This window comes from Sitophilus oryzae, unplaced genomic scaffold (genome assembly GCF_002938485.1).
Source record: "Sitophilus oryzae breed Bouriz unplaced genomic scaffold, Soryzae_2.0 scaffold_306_pilon_pilon, whole genome shotgun sequence".
NCBI classification, from domain to species: Eukaryota; Metazoa; Arthropoda; class Insecta; order Coleoptera; family Curculionidae; genus Sitophilus; species Sitophilus oryzae.
Window position 1 is genome coordinate 84936 of NW_022146870.1, and position 24797 is coordinate 109732.

The following is a 24797-nucleotide window of genomic DNA, read 5'->3' on the forward strand; positions in this document are numbered from 1 at the left end:
ATTATTCGCTTCACAGACTATACCGTATGATTAAATAAAAACGACGTCAACGATGGCTATGAAATGAAGATCGTTGTCATTTTATATGTAAAATTATATGGGAAATGTCATCGATCGTCATTTTCAAGCCAACTGGACGCCGTTTTTTTTTCGATCATTCGGTAATTTAACTGCAAGGGTAGATTAAATGATATTTTAACAGCGAGGATAGGTTAAAAACTTTATTTCTTCTCGCAGGTTTTTTAATTGCTTCCATTTTTGAAAATGTTTGTATTCCTTTTTTTTTTTTTTTGGATTTAAATGGCAGTAGTTTGGATATGGCGTTTGTCGCCTCAGCCTGAATATCTGTTGGTATAGTAAACGCCACGAATGTTTGGGAGTGATTCATCGTTTGATGAAGTTAGAATGGACACGCGCGCTCATCATTTTTACATTAAAAATGTAAATTTTTATCGCAGACGTTGGTTTTTAAAGGCCCGGTCTAATCATCTGCCTGCGCTCCTCCTACTTATTCTAAAATGTTAGCGTGATTGACAAAGACGATACTATATCGCGTTTCTTTGATTGATTCGTTTTTGTGCGTCAGTCCATTGGTGTGCTTGCAGTGCGACCAATGGGGCACTCCATTTTATATTTATAACCAAATATATGTTTTGACAAGACTTTGACAGTTAAAACAACAGATTATATATTGATTATTATAATGACTCGAAACAACACGGCACTGGAATTAAGTTTTATGTGACCTTGAACAAATTAGTTCACATAGTAGCGACCGACAAATCAGTCCCAAACATTCGTGGCGTTTACTATAATTTACTTATTTCGTTTTGGGCCATTTCTGGCTCCAATTCAATCAGCAATCGACATGAAAGAGAATTAAAAAATATTGACTCAAAACTGACAACTAAAGAGACAGCTTTATTTATTTGTCAAATTACATAGAAACCAACGCCAACCCAGCATAATATTTTTTCTACTCGTAATAAATTCCTTAAAATAATAATTTCTGCATATTTTTTAAAACGTAACTCGCTATGGAAAAAAATATTGTTTTATACACGACGATAAAATTGCATTATCGTCTTCCGAAATTAATTCACGAGCGATGAAATCGATGGACGATAAAATACCATTTTATCGTCTTGTATAAAAATAACTATTTTTCCCAATTGTCACGTAGCATATATTCAAATTTGGTTTTCACAATCATTCCCAAAATTTTCTATACTATCCCTAACTATAAAATTATTCATATATGAACTGTTAACGATACAGAGAATAGGATATCCTAAATAATCCTAACTAAAATTTCTATATTGTAGATTAGAGTATTAAGTATCTATATTATGGACAGGGAATGGCGTGTGCATGCAAACAAGAGTAGATCACATCACAGTAATGAGCGTTTTTCCATTGTACGACACGACAATGTAGACGATGCCCTCTTTAAAGCCCTCGTTTAAAGAGTAAGAATGTAAGAACCGTGACTTTTTTAATAACTTACAGACAGGTGCTATTTTAATACCAAAATCAAAAATGAAGATTTATAAAGGTTAACTTAAATTTTATAATAAAGAATATTCTCTAAGTATTGTTACGTTTTTACCGTGTCCGTTATGGATAATTTAAAGTCTTATTTCTTTAATAGAGTTTATTTACGCTAAAGAACACAACAAGAAACTATACAGGGTGAGTCTTAAATAAGTGCAAATATTTTTAGGGGTAGTGTATTTCGACCCCAGAAAAAAAAATCGAGAATTTGGAATTTTTTGAAAATTTTTTTGAATTTTTTTTTAGTTTTTGGTTAAAAACATAATTTCTTGATAATATACACATAGGTAGTAGATTAAAGTTACAAGAAAGAAAACCCAGAAAATATCTAGTGGTTCTCAAAATTTGAGCAAAAAACATATTTTTTTTTAATTTTCTAACTTGAATAACTCGGTTATTTTGGTTATATACCGGGTGCGTCTCAAAAGTGGCTCACCCCTATAACTTTCTTATTTTTTCAGATTAAAAAACGGGATTTGGTATGTTAGTGTACGACATAAATTAGGATTGATTGACGTATTTAATTGTTTTTAGTCACTTCCTGTTTCCCCGAAAATGACTAGAACTTTTAATTTTTAAATGACAGCATCGGTATATTTTTACTTTATTCCATAAAAAATGACACTCTGAATAGAATGACATACCATATGTCAACTTTTGACATTTTTATTTTAAAAAATATCGTATTTTAGATTTCAATGTACAGGGTGGGTCAAATTCGACGCTTTTAAATGGAAACGCCCTTTTCTATTGGAGATAGACGAAAACTAATATCAGTGTCTGGAGCTCAATTTTTGTCAAAAACATCATGGTGTAAACCGCACATCAATATCTGTTACCGTTTCGGAGTTACGGGGTGTTTTTCAAAAATGTGAATTTTTAACAAATCGTTGTAACTTTTTTACTATGGAAAATTTTGTATTTCTATGAAAACATTTCCAAAGCACCTTTTTACGTAGAATTAAATTCTACGAAAAAATTGATTTTTTATTTGGGACGCCCTCTATATTTTTAATTAACTGAAAAGAATTTAAAATTACCTTTTTAAAAATATAGCACACTTGATATTTTGTTATAATCCCCTTCGAAATACAGAATTTTTAAAAGTTCGCCACTTTTAACTAGTAGGCTTTGGACCCCTTATTGATGATATGCCCTTAATGGAACTCGAAAACATATTTTTCCACCAAGACGACGCACCGCCGAACGCTGAAGTTATCAGCAAATTTTTATAATTTCAAAGAATAATTGAATTAGCTAACCAAGATCCCAGCCTATCGAGACCGCCTGACTTAGTGCCCCATGGATCTATTTGCGGATATATATGCGGAAGAATAAAGGTTCTTTATTCTTCCGTATAACCTAGACAAGAATTAGAAATACTTAGCAGTTATGAGAGCGTATACTGAGTTAATGAGTCACCCCTACTGAGTTAATGAATTCCGCGAGAAATGTTCAAAAACTGCCCCGTCTATCCATATATGTCGAACACCTGTAGCAAAATCTCATGTCTTGGTTTGCTATTTATTTTTATTGTTATTAGATATAGTTTAAATGTGTTGATGTTGGTTAAATATATTTTAAATTGTTATAAAATTCTGCATCTCTCATAGCAAATATTATTTTCGTTTTAATTGATGTTCACAGCTAGAATTTTTTTGCATTATAGCCAGTGCCGTTCAAAGCCGTATTTAAAGCGGGCGAATTTTTATATACTCTATATCTCGAAGAGGAATCGAGCAAAATATCAAGTGTGTTATATTTTTGGAAAGGTAATTTTAAATTCTTTTCAATAAATTGAAAATATACAGGGTGTCCCATATAAAAAATTAAATTTTCTGTTGATAATTCTTAAATTATTAATTTAAAAAAAATTATACTTAAACCATTAAATTCTACGTAAAATGGTGCTTCGGAAGTGTTTTCATAAAAATACGACATTTTCCATAGCAAAAAAGTTAGAGCGATTTGTTAAAAATGCATATTTTTGAAAAACAGCCCGTAACTCCGAAACGGTAACAGATATCGATATGCGGTTTTCACCATCATGTTTTTGACAAAAATTGAGCTCCAGACACCCATATTAGTTTTTATCTATCTCCTATAGAAAAGGGAGTTTCCATTTAAAAGCGTCGAATTTGACCCACCCTGTACAGTGTCATGGCTGTGTTAAACACACTAATTTTTATTCAAAAAATTAAAAATTATTTTTTTTTCAAATGAAAAAAGGGTGGCTCATTAGCATATTTGGAAAAAGGATTTTTTTACGAATAATTTGGTGCCAAACACTTGGTATTTCGCGTCAAATTGTCGTTATGAACCGCATTGTACAATTTTAAATAAATCATATGAGGAAATGTCAAAAGTTGACATATGATATGTCATTCTATTCAGAGTGTTATTTTCTATCGAATAAAGTAGAAATATATTACCGAGGGTGTCATGTAAAAACAAAAGTTGTAGTAATTTCCTGTGAAACAGAAAGTGACACAAAACAGTTATTGAATACACAAATCAATGTTAATTTATTTCATATACTAACATACCAAATATCGTCTTTTATCTGCAAAAATAATAAAGTTATAGAGTTGAGTCATTTTTTAGACTTTTATAAAAATTTAAAAAAAATAATCCTTCTCTTCCAAGAAATTGCGGTACAATGCATAATCAATGACGCTGAAAAATATGCAGTTATTTTGCACTTTCGAAATACCATTTTTGTTTCATATTTGAAATTAAAAGCTTTATCACTCGCATAATTTTCTGTTGATAAATTTGATTGATATTGAAAAAATTCAGCCTGTGACGAAAAATATAATTAAAAAATCAATAAACGCTGCACAGGTAATTGCGATAATGCTTTTAGAAACATTTATAACCAAACAATTTATTATTGTTAGATTGTACGTATTCCGTCTTTGTATTTAAAAAGTGAGCCATTGGCTCTTGCAAAACTGTCGCGCACCTGTTTAGAATGCGTTATCAAACCACAAAACAAACACGCTTCCTATACAAAACCCATAAACTACTGAAAGAACCAAATGAATCACTATTTCTTAATTCCGAAACAATTAATTCTAGTGACTCAAACGTCCATTTAAGCACGTCCGAGCACCTTGCGTACATACTTGCGTCTACAGGGTGGTTCGAATTGTATTCGTGAAACTTCGGCGGCATATTCTGCACATAAAAAAATAAGTAAAATAGTGCGTACATGTTTATGTCCTAAAGTGTTTTGATTCTTAGATACAGGGTGTAGAAGTTTCATTTTTATTTTGATTTTTTCTAAATAATTTCTCATCTAACGTCGATATTTGTATGAAAATTGGTGTTTGTATGCTTTTTGACATCATGAGAAATTTCATTTCTATCTGTACGGAACATTAACTTCATGTTTAAACCTAAAAGAAAAAAGGAGAAGAAAGACTCAGACTCGGCCTCAACATTTATTGTAAACTAAACTTTAACACATATTTCGCTCATACGAGCATCATCAGACGGAACAGGAAAGAACCCAATTAAATAATAAATAATAAAAAGGTCGTTATAACTTACAAAATACACTTAAAGTCACACCACACATGTTTACATTTTACAGATTAAAAGAATACTGAGATGAAGAAATTAAAATGTAAACGTGTGTAGTGTAATTTTAATTGTATTTTGGTAAGTTTTTTTTTTCAGAAACAGGGGCCGTCCTTTGCCGGAAACACTGCGACCTGTGAGGCCTATTGTGTTTGTCTCCATTTCTATGTCTGCACCCATCCACCCTGCACCAACTTATACAGGTCCTTATGTAGGTTCTGCCAATCTGAAGAAGAAACGTCAGAACACATTTTATGTCGGTGTGACAGCCTGGCAAATGTGCGGTTCTCGGTAATAGGCAATGATGGGCCATTGCCAGGGAGCTATATGGAGGGTTCAAGTTTCTAAACTTTGTAAAAATGATAGGACTGGAGAATGTAATCTAAGGATCAGAAGATGACCACAATAGATCTGAGAAGGTCGCAGTGGATCAGGCCGAAAGCCACCTCTAAGAATCTAATCTAATCTATGCAGGTTCTTGATAGAATGGGAGCGTAGTTCCCCCGGTTCTAGCCTAGATTTCATATCATTTCGTTTCAATCCGCACTTTATTCCTACTAAGCATTCTTCTTCTTCATTCATTTGTGGTTTTAGCATTCTTTTGTAGTTTTTGAGCTAGGTCATTGGATAAAGGCCTTGCTGTGCCTGTGCACCTGTCTGCTTCTCTGTGGCCCATGCCTTTGTGAAGAGGATTATTATGGTCTTTGTAGGACTAATATTTAGTCCCTCCCGTTTCACCTCCCGTGTGTGTGTTTTGTAACTTACGATGACCTTTTTATTATTTATTATTTACTTGGGTTCTTTCCTGTTAGGTCTGATGATGCTTGTATGAGCGAAACACGTGTCAAAGTTTAGTATAATATAAATGTTGAGACCGAGACTTTGAGTCTTTCTTCTTCTTTTTTAATTTATAAACCAGGTCTCTTTGAGGAAAATGGACCTTCTTTATGTATCTTAACTGTTTTGAAGAGTAATAACGTTTCGTCTGTACCTGTATAAAACTACCGAAAGAAAAAATATACATTTTCGGAAAAAAGATCTCTTGGTAAAAATCGCTAAGAGTAACCGTTCTCAAGATATTTAGAATTATCAATACATGTCATCACAGACAAAAAATAATGAAGTTGATTAGATAGGTATTTGACTGAAATGACAAAATTGGAAACTTTTTATTTTTTAAATTAATCATAAATTTCTTTAGAAAAAATTATGATAAATCAGTTTCTGTTGGACCTTTAGCACAAAAAAAATCAGATTTATTATTTCAGTCCAATAACCTTAATCTAAGCCAATAACTAGTTGCACAAGACAAGAATTCTTGTCTTGAAAATCTCAATGTCTTGTCTTATCTTGAAATTCAAGACAAGAAATTTTCAAAGTCTTGTCTTGCAGATTTCTTGAAAGGCAAAGTCTTGTCTTGTCATGCAAGACTCTTGAAATTTCTTGTCTTGAAAAATTTTACATTCTAACAAAAAGGTAATAATATTTCTATATTTTATTACATAGAAAGCGTCGTATACAAAATGTAATACGGAAAAATGAACAACAACGATTCTAATTTTAGCAAAAAAAATCTTAACGGACCGCAAACGAACTACGTCAACTCACCCATTTGACGAAACAGGAGCCATTACCAAATAAAAACTGAATAAGAATACGGAAAGATCATGCTAGAGCGTACTATTTGCGCTATTTGATACTAGTTTTTGTTGGCGGAGCAATTTCGTGCATGAAAATAAAAGTAGTACCAAATAGCGTGTTCCACGAACCCAAAAATATAATTTTGTGTGTGTTTTTATACCCATATAATTTTGTGTATAGTACCAATTACCAATATACGGTTTGTTGCCTCGACTTTATTTTATTTCATTCTCAACTCTAAAACAAAAATTCAAAAATGGTGAAAATGAATATGTTTCCACTCAGTAGTGTAATACAGGTACGAACGAACATTTATTACTCTTCGAAAAAGTTAAAAAAATATGAAGATGAGATGACAAGTATGAGCCGTACTGGTACTGAAATCGAATTTCCCATGTCAAAAATCACCCAGACACCGACCAGTGAACGTTACTTCAGAAATTATTAAGAAAAAAACGAAATAAAAATGAACTTCTACACCACGTATCTCCAAAACGAAACATTTTAAGACATGATTTCGTACGAACTTTTTTAATTATTTGTATCTGTGGAACATGTGCCGAAATTTCCCGATTACAGTTTGGACCACCCTGTATACGTATGAGTAAAACGCAATCCCCACCTATAGCCAATAACTGGTTAATTTTCAAAGTTAATAAAAGTTTCACCGAAAAGCTCGCTTACCAGTTTATAGTACTCCCATTCACCGTACCGTCCTTGCGAAAGGATCAGCGATTTTCATGTGGTTAGGTGGTACCTAAGAAGGAGGTCAGCAGGAGAGCAGTTCGTCAGCGCCAGCAGTTCAGTACTTGCAGCCGTTGGAACTTTAAAGTTTAAAGAGCATATTTTTGGAGCTTTTTACGGTTAACCGTTTCGTGTTATAGTAGTAGTGCCGGTTTTAAGTTTTCGCTTATTTTTTTAACGCTTGTTTTAATAAGTTTGAGAAAAAGTGCGCCAAAATGGGGGTCGGAATTCAGATGATGAAAACTGTTCTGTTTATATTTAACATATTTTTGACGGTAAGTAAATGTTAAAGATATTTATAAAAATAGTATAAAACTTACCTAAAGGTATTTAATATATTTTGTTCGGCATATGGCGTGCGGTGCGCTTTATTGCGCGCCACACCTATATCATTAGTAATATTGCGCATATTAAAATCAATGCAAAGAATTTAACAACACAAGTTTCATATTGAAATAGGATTAAATAGTTTTTAAATGTGCACGGTATTCGAAAAATTTACGGGGAAACTACAAATCAAAAGATTTTATACGAAAAAAAAGGAAAACTTTAGATATTTAAGAAAGTAATCATCTGAATTTTATATTTTTTCGTTATTACACCCTGTATACTAATTTACATACAGTATTGAAATAAAATAGTATTTTTCTTGATTTTTTTTAACTAATTCGAAAAATTATCAATTTTGAAAATTAAATATAAAATTAATACAGGGTGACACACCTCATTCGCGCGGTTGGTTATACGGAAATATGTAGAAACAAAATATTTTATGGGTATATGTGGGGAGGCAATGTGCACAATTTAAAATGATTTTGAAATACAGGTGATAAAATCTGAGCTAGATAGGTATAGGAAACCCTAATATAGTTTGAAAGAGCATTTGAATCTGCTTCGATTTATTTAAAAAAATATAGGCTGTTGCATTTGAAATGACGAAGTTTTTATATAAAATATAACCTTAAAATAGATCAGTAACTTTTGATAGCCCTGTATAAATTTAAGGAAGGAATACCATTTTTTAGTAAAGTTTTTTTCTCTACCTTTAAACTCAGCATAAGAATTAATTCTGAAAAGTAATGTACAAGGTGTTAATAATCTATTCTATTGTAGCATGTAAATATAAATATCTTTAAATATCCCAAAAACTAAAGATTTGAAACATATTTAACCCTTATAATAAATGCTTTTTTTGGGGCCCAAGAATACAAAAATGAAATAAAATACCGTGTGTTCCATAAGAAAAAATATAACTTTGGTATGGATCTTAGTTCTGTAATACCCTGTATATTTCAAAATAATTTTAAATTGTGCATAGAGTCCCCCCACATACACCTATAAAATATTTTGTTTCTACATTTTTCCGTTTTAGTATAATCAACCGAGGTGAATGAAGTGCGCCTCCCTGTATAAATATTTTTTATGACTCAAAATAATACTGACAAAAAATATGTTAGTATTTATGATAATCAATATCGAAATTGAAGAAAAAATAATCAGGGTGTTCGAAAAAGCAGGGCCAAGTTTCAGGAGGTTATTTCTCATAAAGAAAAATATGGAAAACAGTTCCTATAAACACGTTGGTTCGAAAATGCGTAGTTTTAAAAATGCAGGATTTTTTTGTAAATATCTTAAATACCCTATAGCCGGCTTTCTTAAAACTTGTCAGTGTTATTTCTAGTAATAATGGCCTAATTTAGGCGTAATTAAGGTAAACTCATTAACCTCAGTGGCGTCCCAGTGGTCACCTTATCGAAAATAATTGGGGAAAAAAATACTTCACTAACTTTACTTGCAATTTATATATTTTTTAAACTAGACAACTAAAAGTACAATTTTTATTTCTTCGGTACCATATGCCTAGAACTGTTTTCGAGAGAAAAAATTAAAACCAATTCGTAGGAAGACCTTTAGACCGTAGGAAGAGCTTTATTTTTTTTATTTCAATTTGCAGCTTAAGGAAAGTATTAAAATACTTGATAACAAATTACATTTATTAACATTGATGTTCAGTTCAGCTACCTAAAGCAAATTCAAAGAAAAATAATAGTATTTAAGAAAATTAAGAAAAGTATTAACATCCTGTATCTTTAAAACTATACATTTCCGGATCCATGTTTACAAGAAAATCTTTTAGTATTTCTTGACGAGGAATCACCCTGTAAACAAAACAAATTGTAGAATAAATAATAAATAACTTAAAGTTTAGAAAAGCAAAATAAATCCGGGAAATTTTAAATTAAGTTCAGGTGTGTCAACTGAATCGTTAAACAGAATTGTCACAAATGAGAGTTCATGATATTCATTCCGTCTGCATGAATGCATGGATAGCCATTACTTATACCTGAACTGTCCAGATATTGGCTCTTCTACTGATTTACAGCAAAGTCGTAATAGGTATTTTAAAGGTCTAGGTATGCTGAAAACACGTACCAAATTTGAACAATTTTGGGCAAACCGTTTTTAATTAATTTAAGAAAAACTGCATCTACTTTTAAATTAAAACTGAACAGGTAACAATGCAAAACCGGGCAAATGCCAAAGTACCTTAACTTGTCATCCTATAATTTTGTCAATGACAAATAATTGTATTATCTAAACATAGAAGATTATTTTCTTTTATCTATGATCTAAACGTTAAGCTGAGTTTACACATGCATGGATGTACTGGCGCCAGTGTTAACGCCAGTAAGCGTTTACACGGTTTACTGTGTTTTGCAAGCCAGTTGCTAGTCTTAATAGTTTTTGCATCATGTCGCGAAAAGAGCTTTTAAAAAGTAATTGTCGAAGAATTGCAAAATTGATAATTGATGGGATGATTAAAGATTTTGAACGAAAGAAGCAACATAAGAGAAAAGGTCGCGTATGGGTGCGCGAATGGATAGCTCAAAGACCAATGATGGGGGCTTCAAATTTGCTTTTAAAAGAACTTTTAATGAAAGACCCTCAAAGTTTTCGAAATCATTTACGAATGGCAGAAGGATATGATTTTTATTTTGATATCTTGATGAACCAAATCCTTCAATATTCATTAATCGTGCTATCTGTAAATAGCCATTTTCCCTAGCATCTTTATTTTTGTACATTCCAGAATGCACATCCCACAAGCAAGAAACTTGTTTATGCAATTCTAAAAACCGTATAATGGTTTCTGATTTCCATTTCTTCTCTTTCTTGCTCATCGTGAACAAAACTCAAAACAACAAATTAAAACTGTTCCGCTAACCTCAAAAGTGATTTCACGCGATAATTGGCGTGCACGGAATGCGTTTAGACTAGCAAGTTTAAATTTTACTTTCGCCAGAAAAGTTACTGGCGCATAAAATTTTGGTAGCCCGCTAAAATTTTTAAACCATGCATGCATGTATAACACTTGCACGCCAGGACGTGTTTACATATGCATTTTAAAGTTACTGGCGCGCCAGTAGTCACTGGCGCCAGTAAATCATTGCATGTGTAAACTCAGCATTAGAGGCTTTTGCCTCATTCCAACCAGTTTTAAATTACAAAAATACATTTTGGGTACACTAAGCTAGGTATTGTAATTTAGTAGTTGGTAGTAGTGTAGACAGCACAACAAATTATATTTGACAATGATAAACTCATATGTTGACAATTTAATTGTTGTGTTTTGTTGACAATTGACTGGATTATGACCATATATAAAAGAAAATAATCTACTATTATTATGACTGGATTTGCATTTTTATCTGTTCAGTTTTAATTTAAAAATAGATGGAGTTTTTCTTAAATTACTTAAAATCGGCTTGTCCAAAATTGTCCAAATTTCACGACTAGCTGTAAAATTTGCATGGGATTTCCTACGTTCCCAACGACGATGCACCACCCGGTATACTGTTTTTATATTATTATATTTCTTTAATCTTTTTATTCAAATCAATTATTACTAATACATAACCTTTATAAACCGTATAAAATACTGTGTAATTATAACATTTGGCCCTGGTTTATTTACGGTTTAATATTACAGTCCTAGCATAATTTAAATTACAATAAATACAAAAACTTACAACCCTGAAATTTATCCTCTAATACGATAATTTTCATTTTACTGGAGGAGTTATTTTTGCTTGTAATATTAAAATTTATAAAAAAATGAAAATCTTTATGATACATTACTGTTTATAACTTTATCCTATTTGTTTACGATAATTTGGTATAGATATGACTGACAGAAGAATAGTTTTTTCGGTAACGTAATTTAGGCATGAAATGATAAGGGGCTAATAATTAAGTACTGACACAATCTTAATTTATCAAATACATACATAAGTAAACATGCGCCTTTGACTTTGAGCCTTACGTAAATAGAGGGCATAAAAAAATAATGGGCCAAACTTCAGTAGATGATATTACAGATACAAATAAAAAAAACAGGTTCTATAAACATATATGCCCTAAGTGCTGCATAGGAAAGGAGGAAGTTACAGCCCTTAAAAGGACAAAGAAAAATAATATATTTTGTTGATTTTTAAGAATACTGTTATCCATTTTCCTTGAGATTTTGTATTCTTACACATATTTTGCTGCCAAAGCGAATGGCTTTAGGTTACAGTACAGTTACGACAGTAAATTAAAACATTAATTCGCGACAATACACCAAAAAACTTTTTTAAACACTGGACTCGTCTTTCGCTAACCATATTAGCATAATCAGCAGATGATTAAAACTTTATAAAACAAGTTTAAATAATTTGAATTTTGTGATGAATTATTTAGATTTTTTATTTTTTGATTTTATTTTGGAGAATGGAGGATATAATGTAAACATCCGTAAAGTTCTGAATAACTATTAACTAACTTAACTTAACTATAATTAAATTAAAACTTTTTATTAAGGAAGAGGACAGTTTCTCACAAAACTTTTTACCTTAATTAAAAAAACTAAAAAAGCCAGAATTATTCTACGTAAGAAAGGCACACTTTGTTTAGTTCAAAACCGTGAACAAGATATTTACCCATAAAGGTTAGGTTAGAAAAAGGCATAAAGGTGCTGGTATACGTCGATTTTGGTATTAATTAAATATCATGAGATATCATGAGATATTAAAAAATTATTGATAGGTAACTAGTAGTAATTTGAATAAAGTGTTAAAATATCACAATTAACAATGTAGTTATATACCAGATAAGCTTTAAACAAACATTTTCAAGATATGTGTGGGCTGTAAAAACTTGCTTGTAAACAATCACATAATATGTCTTAAAAATAAAATTACAAACGGAAACAAAAGGAATTAAATAATCTGAAAATCTACAAAGTTTATTGATAAAAAAGTTAGGTTATGCAAATTGATAAGTATATTAAGTATAACCTCTTCGGTATAACATTGTTAAACAAACATTAACAAATCATAACATATCAGATCATAGAACTAAAAAAAGTACTATTACATAAAAACAGGTGATACAATACTTCAAAATTAATTTTAACATAATATCAAAACCGAAAAATCAAACTGCAAACACAACCACACTTATCACAACAGAAATTAACACATTTCCGCGGCAAATGTCCAAGAAAGACTGATCATTCTGATTGGTCCCGGTCGTAGCTCACGTCGTATTGTCGGTAAGCAAAATCCCCGTCCAAAAATTTTGACGATCAGCGCCATCATCCGTCATAATTGGGAAACTTTTGCTGGAACCATGTTTAATATTTCACTTACATGGCCCTGGGTTAGGTTAGAAAAAGGCATAAAGGTGCTGGTATACGTCGATTTTGGTATTAACTAAATATCATGAGATATCATGAGATATTAAAAAATTATTGATAGGTAACTAGTAGTAATTTGAATAAAGTGTTAAAATATCACAATTAACAATGTAGTTATATACCAGATAAGCTTTAAACAAACATTTTCAAGATATGTGTGGGCTGTAAAAACTTGCTTGTAAAAAAAGGAGCTGTAACTTTCCTCAGGAAGCACCTTAATAATTATAGGAATTATAGGGTTCATAGGAAAATTTTCTTTTATTTTTATCTGTAGTAAATGGTAGATTGTAGATATACATTGTATGGGAAGCTAATTACCGTGAACTAGATCTATTATGTTCCCCTTTCTTGAGTCATAACTCATCATACAGTCCCAGGGCTTTGACAAAAGCTAGTATTTGAGACGGTGTTACAGAGGTTAGTTCTCTATCTCCAATATCAGTCGTACCAAAGTATATTGCAAGAATGATTGGATTGTCTCAGTCACACAGTGATTTAGCCTCAATCTACTGACTTGTACATTGAAAATACCGTGTTCTGTCAAAAACCCCGTGACAATCCGAATATTTTTCTTACTTAAATCAAGGAAACTTTTTGATTTTCTCGGTCGTAAGTTCTGAGAATTTTCTTCGAGTGTTTTAGACCGTGGGAAGATTCCCATTCAGGTTACGGATGGAGTCTTCCAGATTCATGAGTTCGGCTTTAAGTCGGTTTCCCTTGGAAAGCAGAACGGTTCTGGTCCAGTTAGTGGAGTGTTGGCTCCTTTTTTAGCTAGATTGTTTGCTTTTTATCATCTTCTATCCGTTGATGGAGTGGCTTCCAGAATAGGAGGAATTTATCTCTAGTATCATCCACTGAAGGTTTGGTATAATATTTTTTACACCTTGTATAACGAAGTTTATATGAATGTGTATAAACCGAATCCCAGATAATTTTCTATTATTTATAACAACGAACCAAGACGAAAATTATTTCTGTAAAAAATTGTTAGTACCATTGTTTTCGATACCTGTAACCTTCACGACGTATTTTTTCAATTTTCTACATGTTCATTGTTCATGTATGTTGTATACTCCCACATTAAAGCAAGCACCATATAAAAATTAAAAAAAGTCTAACAAGAATTACTGTTAATAAGTGCAGCAAAATTGGTATTAATGCGGTAATTACACTATATATTATATGAACTCCGGATGTGAAGTTATAAATTTTACAATAATATATACTAAAGTAAATTAACAACGCAAAGCTTTATCACAAAGGGAATAGAATGAAGAATCCGCCATGAGAGTGAAAAAAGTGTGAACGAAAATCTTATTTATCATTATCATCATTCTCAGTTTATTCAACCATTTCCAATTATGGTGTAACATCCCTCACATATTTAGATACTCTCTTTGTAGCTGGGTCCATTGTTGTCTAAGTTATTCCTGATAATTTTCTAATATCATGGTCTCATCTCAGGTTTGGTCTTGTTAATTTCCCCTTAGGTACCATGATGAGTCCATCTGTTGTCCGTCCTTCTTGGCAGGTTCAGCCCATTTCTACTTGAGGGATTTGATTCTGTGAGTGACATCTATTACCTGGGTCTTTTGTCGTATCCACTCTATTTTTTACGGTCTTTCTTGGTTATTCCCAGCATAATTTCATTCCATTGAGCATTGTGCGATCTGCAGTTTTATAATTTCCATTTTAAGTGTCCAGGTAGTACACATTTTTTGTCAAATGTTTTCTTCTTTAGATAAAATGGCATCCTAAATTTGAATATGATTGAGTTTCTTCCATAAGTACTCCATGCTAACTTAATTCTTCTGATGATTTCTGGTAGTAGAGATTCCTAGCTGTGTATTAGTTGTTCCAATTATATATATTCTTTTACTATTTCCAGTCTGCTTATTTATTGAATGCCTTTTCTGTCTACTAGTTCGTTTTACATTACTTTAGTTTTTGTTAAATTCATCTTGAGACCCACTTTATTGCTGACTGTATTTAGTTCGTTAATTTGTGCTTGTAGTTCTTCAGGCAATTAGGACTATATCATCAGCTAATTTCAGATAGTGAAGATAGTCTCCATCTATTTTTAATCCTTTGTTGGTTCAGTCCAGTTGACGGAAGAATTCTTTAGAGTTGCTGTAAACAGCTTTGGGAATATGGCGTCTCCCTGTCGTACTCCTTTGCCAGCTTGGAACTCTGCGGTTGATTTATATATCTATATATAAATTAAAAAATATTATATTTTTATATAATACTAGCTGGAGCCGGCAAACGTTGTTCTGTCATATAAATAGTTTTTATGGGACAACAGTCATTTTTATTCACGGGGTTGAAAAATATTGAATTACTAATATCGCTATTAAAAAATAGGGGTTGATGGTAGAACGGTGAAAATTTAGGATTGTATGTATTTTTTAAAGCTATATCATAAAAAAATATAAAAAAAATATGTCCAAAAACTAAAAAAAATGGAGTCGACCACCCTTATCACTTAGGGGTGGATAAAAATGATTACAACCTATTCTCAGACCTACTGAATATACATACCTATAAAATTTCATCAAAATCGGTCAAGCCGTTTCGGAAGAATATTGTAACTAACTGTGACAACGAGAATTTTATACAGGGTGGTCCGAACTGTATTCCGGAAACTTCGGCAGCATATTCTGCAGATAAAATTAAGTAAAAAAGTTCGTATAAATGTATGTCCTAAAATGCTTAGTTTTGGAGATACAGGCTGTAGAAGTTTCACTTTTATTTCGATTTTTTCCAAATAATTTTTGAAGTAACGTCAATATTTGTATGAAAATTGGTGTCTGGGAATGTTTTGACATAAGAAATATTTAGATGTCAATATGACTCTTATTTGTAGGGAGCGTCACCTTCATTTGTTTTAACTATTTTGGAGAGTAATAACTTTTTATCCGTACTTGTATAAAAGTACTCAGTGAAAAAATGTACATTTCCGTATTTTTTTACGTAAAAAATGTCTCTTGATAAAAATCTATACGAGCAACCGTTCTCAAAATATGTAGAATGGAAATAGTCAATACATGTCATTACTAAAAAAAAACAAACATGAGCAGATAGTTATTTGACTAAAATGATAAATTTGGGAATTTTTTTTTTTAAATCAATCATAAATTTTTCTTCGAAAAAATTATCGCATTCAGTAATAAGGTGTTCTGGTGTGTCCCCATTTTCCCCACAGAATCTGCATATGCCGTTGTTTCTCAGCTTCAGCCTACTGAGGTATTCGTTGAGGAGACAGTGTCCTGTTAGAAACCCCTTGACAATCCGAAGATTGTTTTTACTTAAATCAAGGAAAACCTTTGATTTTTCTCGGTCGTAAGTTCTGAGGAACTTTTTCGAGTGTCTTAGACCGTTGGAGGATACCCATTTCAAGTTACGGATGGAGTCTTCCAGATTCTTCAGTTCTGCTTTTAGTTGGTTCCCGTTTGGAAAACAGAACAGTTCTGGTTCAGTTAGTGGAGTGTTCGCTCCTTTCCTAGCTAGATCATTTGCTTTTTCATTGCCTTTTATTCCTTGGTGAGCAGGCACCCACAGTAGTACTTTATTTTCTTTGCCTAGTACTTTATTTTCTTTGCCTAATTTGTTGAGCTTCTCTAGGCATTTTTTGACCAACTTCGAATTGATGGTTACTGAGTTGATCGCGTTTAGTGCTGCTTGGCTATCGAATAGGATGGCAATTTCCTGTTTTCAATAGTTCATATCTAAGATAAATTGAACGCATCTTTCGATAGGGTAAATTTCCGCCTGAAGGATACTGGGGTAGGTACGGTAATCATTTTATTGGTTCGAAGTATTTGGTTTTCGGCCCAGATACTCCTATCCCTGTCCCTGCTTTGGTTTTGGAAGCATCAGTATACCACGTTATGGTATGGTGTTTTATATGCTGAGTAAGCGTATCTTCCTTCCAATCCTTTTTATTACTCAATATTACAGTGAGTTGTTTCTCAAAGTTGTAAATTCTTGGTATGTCATCCACTGGGAGTTGTGAGAAGTGGAATTTTCTTTTTGAGGGTGTTCCAAGCCCTTGACATGAAAATTCTCCCAGTACTGTTACCGTCAATGACCATTCTAATCATTGTCGCATTGGTATAACTACCGACGACAATGTGCAGTGGTGTTAGGTCTAAAATGACCTCCATTGCTGCTGTTGGATATGTTCTCATGGCACCTGTGATGCAGATACATGCCAGTCTCTGTACTTTGCACAGGTTTTGCCTTGCTGTACGTTGCTCTAGTTTTGTATACCAAGCAACTGCTCCATAGGTAATCATTTTATTGGTTGAATTTAAAGGCTTCGATTGGTTAATCGTTTCTAACCAATCGAAGTCTTTAAATTCAACCAATAAAATTTATATCATATCATCGTATCGTCGGATAACGGATGCATGAAAATCAAGCTTTATACGAACTTTTTTAATTATTTTTACCTGCAGAATATTTCCGGAATACAGTTCGGACCACCCTGTATATTAGATATGGAAATATGTAAGGTCGATTTTATTTTTCAATCGGAATGTTCATCTAATCAGTATCATCACTGTGTTTAAATAATTTTTGAGTGGAGGTGGAGGAATTATTGAGGAAAATAATATTTTTTCATCAAATTTCAGTAGGTATCTCTCTTACGTTCAGAGAAAAGGCGGTTGGCCTATTTAAATTCAATAAACATTGAAGGCGACACGTCACCTAATTAAATCCGTCATAAACTTTGTGATCCCTTAACCTTTAGGTAATTTGTGTGCAGTGTCAAACCGTTAATCGACTTTATTTAATTCCTCCCATTAGAACAGTTAACTGACTTGGTAATTTATGAATCACTTTAATATCCGGAGATTAGCTTCAGCGCGGCAACCTTGCTGCATTTACATGGGTGTAATTGAATGGTAGTTTAATGGTAAATGTTATTAGGTTTGTTAGTATTAGAAAAAGTAAACATAAGTTAATTAATTTTTCCGTATATTGAGATTCCAACTGTCAATTCTTTCTTGCAAACGATACTTTTCAATTCAAATATGTGTTATACAGTTAATACAGTATATCACTGGATTGTCTTTATAACAGGATTTTCTTATTATTGACGTTTTGAGAAAAATGCATTCTTCATAAAAGGTTTTGCCTGTTCTTCAAATTTTCATACCATTTTAGAGAAAAAAAAATGAAAATATAGTTGATTTTTTTCCCAAAGTATCAAAAATGAAAGATGATTCTATAATATAATTTCGTTTTTATTCTTCGATAGATTAGATAGTTATTATTAATTTTGGTTAAAGTAATATCTTTTACTATTTTTAATCACCCAACCGTAGCATTGAACTAAGTAAATCTTGTGCTTCTTTAACAAATTAAAACAGCAAAAAATATGACGTTAACAACAACTAACAAAATAATAATAGCCATCTATCAAAGAACGAAAACTACATGATATTACCATGAAAACCAATTTTGATTTTTGGTATTCGAAAAATGCAATATTTTTATTTTTTTTTTCATTTTCTCTAAAAAGGTATAGAGATTTGGAAACACTAGAAATAATAAGAAAGTATTTCTCTTGTAAAAACAATCCGAGGGCATACTGTAGAATGAAGAATACTAGAAACCCCCAATTACAAATACCTATACATACATATTTAAGACCTACTATCAAAAAGTTTTATTAACAAGCGGATTTCGTTTTAACGGGATACAAGTTTTTGTAATGAAATTTTCCACAATAGTTGTTTTTTCATGATTTTTGTCAAGCATTTCTGTACATATTTTTAATTTACTTAAGACTCGCCTTGTATGTAATGTCCATATACAGGGTGGTCTAAACTGTATTCCGGAAATTTTGGCAGCATATTCTATAGATAAAAAAAAGTTCGTATTAATGTATGTCCTAAGATGCTTAGTTTTGGAAATACAGGGTGTAGAAGATTTTTTCCAAATAATTTCTGAAATAACGTCAATATTTGGATAAAAGTTGGTACCCGGGTTTTTTTCGACATGAAAAATTTGATTTTGATGTCAATATGACTTCTATTTTTAGGGGGCATGTGTTTTAACTGTTTTGAAGAGTAATAACTTTTCGTCCGTACCTGTATAAAACTACTGGGTGAAAAAATGTACATTTCCGTGACTTTTTACGTAAAAAATGTCTCTTGGTAAAAATCGCTAAGAGCAACCATTCTCAAGATATTTAGAATAGAAATTATCAATACATGTCACTATTGACAAAAAAATAAACACGTTGAGTAGATAGTTATTTGACTGAGATAATGCATTTGGAAATTTTTTATTTTTTTTAAAATAAACCTAAAAAAAAATTTTTTTCTACGAAAAAATTATGAGAAAACAGTTTCTGTTGAACTTTTGGCACAAAAAGATTTCAAATTTATGATTTCAGTTTAATAACTGTGAGTCAACATTTTTAATTTATCTCAATGATGATAGGTCTTGATAATTTCGATTCCAAATATCTCAAGAACCATTCCTAGGCAGCAATTTTTATCAAGAGTAAAGAATGTCGTAAATTTATATTTTTTACTCACTAATTTTATACAGGTACGGACGGAAAAAAAACTCTTCAAACCAGTTAAAACATATGTAGGTCGCGCCCTCTACAAGTAGGAATCATATCGACATCAAAATCAAATTTATCATGTAAAAAGACTCCAAAATAGCAATTTTCATCCAAATATTAACGTTAATTCTTAAATTATTTAGAAAAAATCGAGATAAATATGAAACTTGTACACCCTGTATCTCTGAAACTAAGCATTTTAGGACATACATTTATAAGAACTTTTTTACCTATTTAATGCCGAAGTTTCCGGAATACAGTTCGGACCACTCTGTATATATAATCATTTAAAAATGATAATTTTGTTATTCTTTAAAAAAATTAAAATTAAAAAAAAAACTTTATATTAAAAGCATCAATTGTCATATTTTACTTGTCAAATTTGTGTATTAGTAAACAATTTTTAAAGTGAATTTATAATATAATTAATTTTTGAAATGATTTCTATTTTTTTAGATTTTGGAACTAATTTTGGTTCAGTGCGAAGCATGTGTAATATGTGTAAAAGCACCCGTTTAAATATGTAAATGAGTTCAATATTAGGGTTAATTAAATGCAATTCACTCCTGTTAAATGAAAACATTTCTCCAATTAACAATAAATGCTTGTTTTGTTCATTATTCGTATGGTATTTGTATATACAAAGTTAAATACAAAGTTGGTACTACAAAGAGCAATGTTAAACGTCTCGGAATATTAGAGGTATTCAATTATTTATGGTCACTTCCTGGTTCACCGGAAATTACTACAACTTTTGATTTTTAAATGATACTCTCGGACTTTTTTTTACTTTATTCGATAGAAAATGACACTCTAAATTGAATGACATATCATATGTCAACTTATGACATTTTCGCATATGTTTATTTGAAATTGTAACATGCGGTTCATAACGACAATTTGGCTCAAAATACCAAGTGTGTGATATCAAATTATTCGTAACAAAATGCTTTTTCTAGATATGCTAATGAGCCACCCTTGTTCCATTTAAAAAAATTGAGATATGATTAAAAATACCATTTGGGAATCTTTTAACGGGCCAGAACAAAACACGAAAAACATTAGACGATGAAATCTATTTTCCAAGGTTCCTTGATTAAAAATTAATGTTTTTAAGACAGGCATGGCACTCTAGATTGAAATTTAAAATACGATTTTTTTAAAGCGAGAATGTCAAAAGTTGACATATGATATGTCATTCTATTCAGAGTGTCATTTACTATCAAATAAAGTAAAAATATACCGAGGATGCCATTTAAAAATCAAAAGTTGTAGTCATTTCCGTTGGAACAGGAAGCGACGAAAAAGAATTGAATACGTCAGTCAATCCTAATTTATGTCATATACTAACATACCAAATCTTGTTTTTTTATTTAACTAAAAGTTTACACAGTTTACCTAAAATAAACCAAAAAACTTTAATTATACCAAATTTTGCTAACCATGTTAACAATGTCTTATAATTTGCACTGCACTGATATGGCATCATCAGCAGATGATTAAACCTTGTGATTAAATATTATAATTTTTAACACCATAAAATTCTAACTAATTCTTAGTATTTCCATTCAATTGTTATTCGAGGTTGAAACTAACTAATTAATTTATCTAAATTTTGTTTGCAGCTATCCGGAATAGGAATTATCATCGCAGGAGCCTTGATCTTGACAGAAATGGCAGATTTCAACAGGATAGCTGAAAGTGATCTAGTTAAAATGGCTATAGCAATGATAGTGGGTGGTGCTATAGTTACCATCGTAGCTTTCGTTGGATGCCTTGGCGCCATGAGGGAATCTTATACACTTCTAATGGCGGTGAGTTTTTAAATGTCTACATAATTCAGTTCTTTTGTTTTCGATTTGTTTTTGTTTAGTACAAATTTGATTGATTTTAAGAGGCACGTTGGGTTTTTGCAATTGAAGGCATGAATTGAATTCAAATTTGGTTTCACATGTGAAAACAGTACCGATTTTTTTAAAAAATAAGAGCCATCTGTACCTGTAGGAAGCGAAATTTATTAGCCTAAGAGCTAGCAACGTTTTCGAGAAACAATTTTAAAACGTCTGGCTCTTTGATATATCTTTTACTATGCTCTCTGGAACAGCATGCGGCCCGTCTGGCTACCGATGCCCGTTGCGTTCACTACTGCGCATCGGAAGAAGATCCTATATTTTTTATTAATTTAGTCCTATAAATTCTAGTATTGAATATAAGTCGAACATGTCTCTATAGCGCAGTGCGTAGAGTTTCCGACCACGAACCCATGATTCAGAGTTCGAATCCGGGTCAAGGCAAAGACTTTTTATTTTATTTTCGTTTATATTCTGATAGTAAAGTAGTAAATAATTCTGGTGATTCAAAAAAAAAAACAAATATTTAATACTTTACTATCAGAATATAAACGAAAATAAAATAAAAAAGTCTTTGCCCTGACCCGGATTCGAACTCTGAATCATCGGTTCGTGGTCGGAAACTCTACGCACTGCGCTATAGAGACATGTCCGATTTATATTCAATACTAGAATTTAAAGGACTAATAAAAATATAGGATCTTCTTTCAATGCGCAGTAGAGAACGCAACGTTTACCGGCAGCCAGACGGGCCGCATGCTGTTCTAGAGAGCATAGTAAAAGATATATCAAAGAGCCAGACGTCTTAAAATACTTGTTTTTTCCGACGTTGCTAGCTCTCGTGCTATATTATGAAGTCGAGTAGAGTGAAGGCAATATCTTTAGCCAGACCGTTGGGTTAGCCAAATTGAAAATTGGACCTGTTTCAGTAATGTTCTATTAACTAAAAAAAGGCCACAAAAAATTTTGTTTTCGTAAACTTTTAACCCTGCTGATTTCTAAATAAAAAAATATATTTTGTTTATTACGTGTTAATTTAAAGATCATTGGCCTTGTTTGTATACACTAGACCAAACTATAAAATTCCCAACACTTTCTTATATTTTTTTTCTCTCTCTATCTCTTCCTTCCTACTTGTATCCGATCTCAGCATCGATCGTCTTGGGAGATTTCACCGATTATATATATTTTCGTAATGGCATATTACACAATATAAACCTACATTGTTGCGTTCTGCGTTGACCAGTCACTTTCTATGAGAATATTTACAAGTTGACCCGTAAAGGAAGAAATAATCGTAGTAAATTCCTTTCAGGCCTCGCGATCCGAGACCGCCGAAAATAAAGCGTCGTTTACAGTTTTAACGGGCCTGAAAATTTATTCGCGGGACGTATGATGGTTGTTTTTTTTTGTTCGATACAGGTCAGGTGTTTATAATGACTGAAAATGGCTTTAAATTTGTATGTTATTTTGGCACACCCTGACAGCACATGCTTTGAATTTAAATGATTCTTCGCATTATAAAATAAGTTGTTTAATTATATCATACACTCACCGGCTCGAAAAACGCACACCTTAAAATTTTGACGTATTAAGTTTTATACAGGGTCACAGTTATGTACGGTCGATTATTAGATAAAATATAGGAGGTACGGTAAAAAGTTAGATACAAAAGTTGTAGGGATTTTAAATATCTATTGGCGAGTAATAAATTTATGTATACAGGGTCGGTCATAAAGTCGTGGCACATCAAATCTTTATTTTTTTTTAAATAGGCCGTCTGTATATTATTACATATTTTAGTTCTTCCTTCAATTCTAAGCAAAAGTCGAAATACAAACAATGTACCTCAAACCAACCGTTTCCGAGTTATTGACTTTTGAAAATATCACTTAAACAATTTGATTTGATTAATTTCGATATGTTCAGTTTCATTTAACGATGCCATTCTGCCGAAACTGTGATACTTAAATAATATTTGACATTAGTTCTCAAGTTAGCATTTATAGATGTATAAAATGAGATTATATCAAGTCTGGAAATTACAAAATTTTTGTTTAACATTTCAATTCTTCAATTTATGCACATTGTATATTACGATTATTGCTTAAAATTGAAGGGAGAATTGTAATATGCAATAATATACAAGAGGTTTCATTTAAAAAAAATGATATTTGATGTGCCGCAACTTTTTGACCGACCCTGTATAGGGGAGGTCGGGTACAAATGTAACAATTTCTACGTTTAATTTTTTTTTGGCGATATGAACAAGATTAAAAGTGTGAAAATTTAACATAAAATAGCTTATATATTTGACAATTATGAGAAACGAAGTTTTTTTGGAAATCTGTTTTTATTTTTATTTAAGAAAATTAAAAATAGAGTCACTCAAAGTGTTTCAAGCGTACCCACTGTGGGGACAGTTGTAACATACTGAGGGACAATTGTAACAAGCCATAAAATATTTGTCTTCCTTTATTTATTAAAAAAAAACACAAAATTATAACTCTTATTACAACATAAAAAACATAATGCAACTTAAAATATCAAAAAAAATGGTAACTACACCTAATCACTTTCTCCTTCTTCGTCATCATCTTCATCACAATGTAGACAATAAAAAAAGAGGGCTTAATTTATGGGCACATTTTTCATGTGCCCATTCCTTGCATTTATTACATTGGATCCATACTAAATTATTGTATTTTGTATAAGGTTTTAAACAATACAGGCAAAAGCAATCATCACTATCTTCCTCTGAAGAGCTCTGCACCTCCTTTTTCATTTTTTTAACCTTCTTGCTTGACTTTATAATTTGTCTTTTTCCATTTTTATTGTGAAAGTCGCCTATTTTTCTGGTAACTGCCTCAACTTTTTGTTTTCTTTTTAGCTGTTCTTGCTCAGTTATCAGTTAAAACAGAGCTGCCCATCTTTCTTCTTCTTGTTACTTTCCTTGTAGGATTAGCTGGAGCCTTTGGCAGGGGACGAATTTGTTCTAGCTGCTGAAAAGAAGCATTCAAGTCGACAGGACTATCTGGTCGCGTACTCGGTCCTGGGACAGGACTATCTGCTCTTGCACTAGGAACTGGTACAGGACTAT

The 24797-nt window shown here is 31.8% G+C and overlaps 1 protein-coding gene across 9 annotated transcripts in view; it reads left to right on the top strand.

Annotated features, from left to right (window-relative positions):
* Nucleotides 1-7427: 7427 nt before the first annotated feature.
* The window catches only part of LOC115884623 (23 kDa integral membrane protein-like), a 77107-nt gene continuing 59737 nt past the window's right edge, over nucleotides 7428-24797 (top strand). For 6 of the 9 annotated variants that reach the window (XM_030903264.1, XM_030903261.1, XM_030903266.1 and 3 more), the window contains exons 1-2: nucleotides 7429-7799; nucleotides 21473-21661. In XM_030903264.1, the coding sequence (XP_030759124.1) occupies nucleotides 7740-7799; nucleotides 21473-21661 (249 nt within the window). In that variant the 5' untranslated portion in view covers nucleotides 7429-7739. Of the gene's footprint in view, nucleotides 7800-21472; nucleotides 21662-24797 lie in introns of all 9 variants that reach the window. The other 3 variants (XM_030903265.1, XM_030903262.1, XM_030903267.1) reach the window with 1 other exon arrangement.